This window comes from Gossypium hirsutum, chromosome A10 (assembly GCF_007990345.1).
Source record: "Gossypium hirsutum isolate 1008001.06 chromosome A10, Gossypium_hirsutum_v2.1, whole genome shotgun sequence".
Lineage (NCBI taxonomy): Eukaryota > Viridiplantae > Streptophyta > Magnoliopsida > Malvales > Malvaceae > Gossypium > Gossypium hirsutum.
This window is the reverse complement of record NC_053433.1, coordinates 87,477,893-87,482,673: the sequence shown is the minus strand read 5'-3', so window position 1 is coordinate 87,482,673 and position 4,781 is coordinate 87,477,893. Positions and strand designations below refer to the sequence as shown.

Sequence of the window (4,781 nt, the reverse complement as noted above, 5' to 3'; positions counted from 1 at the left end):
TTATTTTATTTTAAAAGAGTTTTAAAATATATATGGTATTTATGTTTATTAATTTAAAATTTAGTCATATTTTTAACAAGATTTTAATATAGTGAGTTTAATTTTTTAATTTAACTCGAATAAATTTATTTGACTCGATTCAAATATTATTTTATTAAATTTAATTAAAAATACAAATTAAATTAAAATAATAAAATAAAATTCATTAACACTAATTTTTTTTAATTCGAATTGAATGCCATCTTAAGGTTGAGTAAAAAGAAATGCGAGTGAATAAAATTAAAACGACAGCGTGGAGTAAATTTGAAAGGGTGCGTGCAATGACGCGCCCCCAAATTTTGTTTCGCGCCAAATATCTCAACCAAGCTTCTCTGGCAAGCTTCACAGTGGATATCTATTATCTCTAGGGTTTTCAAAATCAATGTCATCTTTATTAATTTTGTTATATTTTTCTTCTTTATGTGAATGTCATACAAAGGGTGTTCTTATTTCTTCTTTCTGGTTTCTCTTAAATTGGTTGAACCGCGTCGCGCTTCAACTGAGAAGGAAGAAAAAGGTCTACAATGAGGAGATCCACGAGGAGATCTTCAATCGGGATTGGATTAGGAGCTGAAGAACGCCATAATTCAAAGCCGGTACTTTCATTTCCATAAAAAGCTAATGTTACTATTAATTATATATTAGAAGTTTTCTGCTAGGAAATCCTTATCAAAGACATTCCATATAATGGGTTGAGATTCTTAATTTTGAAAAAGAGGAATTCTTTATTAAGTATTGTTTGACTTGAAGGTAGAGGAACTTTGCAAAGCTTAGCTGCTTTGTGTCTTACGTATGTGTGTGTTTTTATAATATCTTTGCAGTGTTTAACTTATTCTTAGGACAATTACGAAAAGCTTGTACAGAAATTGAAATAACGGCATAATAAAATGAAGCTTTTATGCTTGACTTCCCATAGCCTTAGTTTCTTTTTCCCCTTTTTTGATATCGAAAGATGCATGGTTGAGGATTTGCTTATTCATATATATACAGACCGGAAGTTTTAGTACAAGATTTTCCTTGTCGTCATTTGTTAAACGAGTGGAGAAACTCACTGATGATCAACGAACTGCGATAAAGAAAGTTGGTTTCGGTAATTTGCTTTTGATACCTAACCAGATGCTGAGCAAGAGTCTGCTAGTAGAGTTGATGGACAGGTGGAATTCTGAGGAATGTGGTTTTATGCTGCTTCCTGGTATTGTCAAAATTACACTGATGGATGTAGCTTTAATTTTGGGGATTCACGTGATTGGTGACCCTATACTGCTTAGGGAGGATGAAGCCTTTTCTGAGCTGGAAACTGATTATGGAGCTGCTTTATGGAAGAGAAAGATGACAGTTGCGTCACTTGAAAGTAGACTTGATTCGCTTGGACAAGTAGTTAATGAAGACTTTGTTAGGACATTCATGCTCTTTACATTTGGCACTATTCTTTTTCCCAATGCAAATGGAAAAGTGGATTCCCGTTATCTTTCCTTCCTTAAAAATTTGGATGATATCAGTCGCTTTGCGTGGGGTGCAGCTGTTCTAGAGGACATATTTATGTGGTTGAACAAAAGAAAAGAGTCAAATGTGCAGTATGTTGGAGGTTGTCTTATACTTCTTCAAGTAAGTTGGGATTACTTAAGATGCTAATGAGTCGTAAAAGTCCATAGTTTTTGTCTAAATTCTTTATTGTTAAAGAATTCTGTCAATTCAAACTCCCTTTTCCCTCCTTATGTTCTGTGATTTAAAGGAAAAACAGTTAAGGGTATGGGGACTAGTTCTAGATATTAGAACATGAAGGGTTTCTGCTTATGTAAGCATACTTGATTTACACCATCTTTGTTACATTTTTGTGAAAGGTATGGTGTTATGAGCACATTGACTTGGCCCGACCAGAGTTGATGGAATGCCAGTCAATGTTTCCTCGTGCATGCCGATGGGAAAGTAGTAAGTCCCATCAGAGACAATGGTTTGCTGCAAAATTCCGGGAAATGCAGGATTGTCAGGTGCAAAACTTAACCATGTATGTATTTTACCTGTTTTCTAACATTTTTATGCTAATTTTAAATATTTATAACAGATAACGTGGCATCTTCAACCAACTTCTGAGGAGTTACAATTTGATGTTATCAACGAGTTATTGGAGGTTGAGAGTTCCAGTATAGACAACTCCTCAGATGCCAGTTCAACTATTGGTGTGAGTTCCTTGCTTAGTCGTTCTTTTTCTGAAATCCTCAAACAATTATCAAGTTCTAATATCCTTTTCTTGTTGTTAAAGGTTACTGGACTTGAAGTAGAATCACTCGAGCATAATTCCTGTAAAGTCCAAGGGGGAAAAGTGATCAATTTGAAGCGGTCAACAGTGCCACAAAGTTTACCAGAAGTGCAAACAATGAGGTTTCCTTCAACTTCAGATGCTTCGGTAGCAGACGAGGACTGCATGGAGATACCATCAGAGTGCCAGAACTTGCAGCAATTGACTTCTAGCCAGGTAAGTTTTACCTCCTATTTCCCCAAATAGTGCAGTTCATTTATTGTTATGAGTTTCTTGCTTAGTTGCGCTTAAACGCTTAAACAGTTAGTTGATAGTGCAGTTCTTTACCGTTAAAGGTTGTTGGTCTTCTTCAACTGGAATCCGATGTGATTAATACCAGTAAAGTACAAGTTCAAAAGGAACAAGAGCAGCCGACAGCATCTCAACATGTACGGGAAGTGGAAACAGAGACCATGGACTTCCAATCAACAACACGTGCTTCCGAGTTAAGTGATGAGTTTGTGGAACTATCATCTAGGTACCAGAACTCAGAGAAACTGACTAATTCCAATGTGAGTGGGTTATCATCTTCTCTCGCACTATATTTATGTCTCCAAATAGTGTGATGGACTGATTGGTGCGACTTCCTTTCTTAATTGTGTACTTGAACACTTACTAGAAGCTATTATATGTTAAAGGTTGTTGGACTTCATATAGAATCAGGGGAGAGTAGTACCAGTAAAGTAGAAGTACTAAATGGACAAGAGGTTAATTTGAATCAGTCAACAACATGGCAACATTTAACAGAAGTGCAAAGAGAGGCCATGGCTTTTCCATCGATGCCATGTGTTTCCAAATCACACATGGAGTGTGGAGAGCTATCATCACAGTCCCATAAGGCAGATAAATTTATGAGTGGCAAAGTAAGTTTTCCTCCTATCTCTAAATTATTTATTTATTTGTTCCGTAGTTGGTTTAAATGAACATGGATATATGATGTTTGTTCTTCAGGAAGATGAATTGATGAAGAGAAACCAGATACTGGAAGTTGAAAATAAAGAACTGAGGAAAGAGGTAGAGGCTTTAAAATTGGAAATCAAACAATTGAAAATGCATATCTGTTGCACAAATGATCTGGTGACCCGTTTAGAGGGACTTGTAATGGATGAAATATACTAAATCATTATTATATAGGAATTACTTATCAAATGCCTTCTCTTCTCATTTGCAAATTTTAATATTGGTGACTTTGCTGCATATCTGAAAATCCTTTTGTTTTGATACAAAAGTGATATTAAGGAAGAAGAGTTTACGGATATTGTATGAACCAACGGAGCTAAGTTCAGGGTTAAAAAAATCAGATGATCAATTCTCAGCCTTGTTGACTCAAAATGGTGAAGGAACCATTTAATCTGTCCTTGATATAGGTGGTGTTGGGTTGCCAACTTTGACATTGAATTGCATGTAATAAAACTCATGTACCTAAGAATTTGGAATTACAAGTATTTTCCATAGATAAAGATCAGACTCGACGACCTTTTATTACTTTATCTCATTTGCTATGCTATGATTGTCTCAACTGTATTCATGCCTTACGGTATACTTAAGATTCATACTTGATTTGAGGGTTGAGATTTAATTAAATGTTTAATTTAAGTTATTAGAAACCAAATCTCAACATTATGACAAATATTTCAAAAAATATTATAAAATTAGACTTTGTTCATTTATTTTCAAGATTTAAAAATATAACTATATTAAAATAAAATATTTATAGCTATTTAAATTAATTAAGTTAAATATTTTAATAAATCTTCAGTTTTATTTGTTAGGGATAATATAATTTTTGGTCATTTAACTTAACAATTAGGTTCATTTTGATACTTATACTTTTTTTTTCTCTTTTGGCGCTTAAATTTGATAATTAGATCTATTTGGTTTTAAATTTAAAAAATGTAAAAGTTTGATTATGTGACACTTTGAGAATGTGTTACATCATCACTTAAAAATTTAAAAATTTAAAAATTTATATAAATTTCCAGGTAATAATGTGGTATAATCTCAGAGTGTTACATTTAGTATTTTAATAGTAGGATCAATAATTTAACAAGTTAGTTCATTGGTTCTCAATTCAATCAGTTTGACCATTAGACCAATAATAATTAATTAAATATTTAAAAATTCATAAAATCCAGAAAAAATATTTAATTGGTTCAATCTATTTAACTGTTGAATTTTGTCTCGATTTTTAATTTTTACCAATTTCAAGTAATTTTCAAGTCAACAGGTCTATCCGATTTGATTTTGTTCTAGTAATACTGGTCATATAATCAAATCTTGTTAGAATCCAAATTCAAAGACCAAATGGAAAAAATACAAATACCAAAATGAACGATTGTGAGGAAAAAAATATATTATCCTTATTTGTTGGGGATTTAGGGTTTCAACATGTATAAACAACGAACAAGAACAAAAAAAGAGAAAAAGAAAATTGAGCACACAAATT

General features: G+C 32.8%; 1 protein-coding gene across 1 annotated transcript; it reads left to right on the top strand.

Moving 5' to 3' along the window:
* The first annotated feature begins 393 nt into the window (after positions 1-393).
* Positions 394-3,484, top strand: LOC107896816 (uncharacterized). Its single transcript, XM_041078909.1, has 8 exons — positions 394-635; positions 1,030-1,644; positions 1,881-2,027; positions 2,102-2,218; positions 2,300-2,512; positions 2,632-2,847; positions 2,974-3,198; positions 3,287-3,484. Exons 1-8 carry the CDS (start codon positions 564-566, stop codon positions 3,452-3,454), a joined length of 1,773 nt encoding a protein of 590 aa, XP_040934843.1. The 5' UTR covers positions 394-563; the 3' UTR covers positions 3,455-3,484.
* The last annotated feature ends 1,297 nt before the right edge of the window (positions 3,485-4,781 follow it).

Coding starts and splice junctions, on each gene's coding strand:
- LOC107896816 (XM_041078909.1), top strand. CDS start 564: ATGAGGAGATCCACGAGGAGATCTTCAATCGGGATTGGATTAGGAGCT. Junction 1,645..1,880: donor GTTGTCTTATACTTCTTCAA/GTAAGTTGGGAT, acceptor TTTTTGTGAAAG/GTATGGTGTTATGAGCACAT. Junction 2,513..2,631: donor AGCAATTGACTTCTAGCCAG/GTAAGTTTTACC, acceptor TTACCGTTAAAG/GTTGTTGGTCTTCTTCAACT.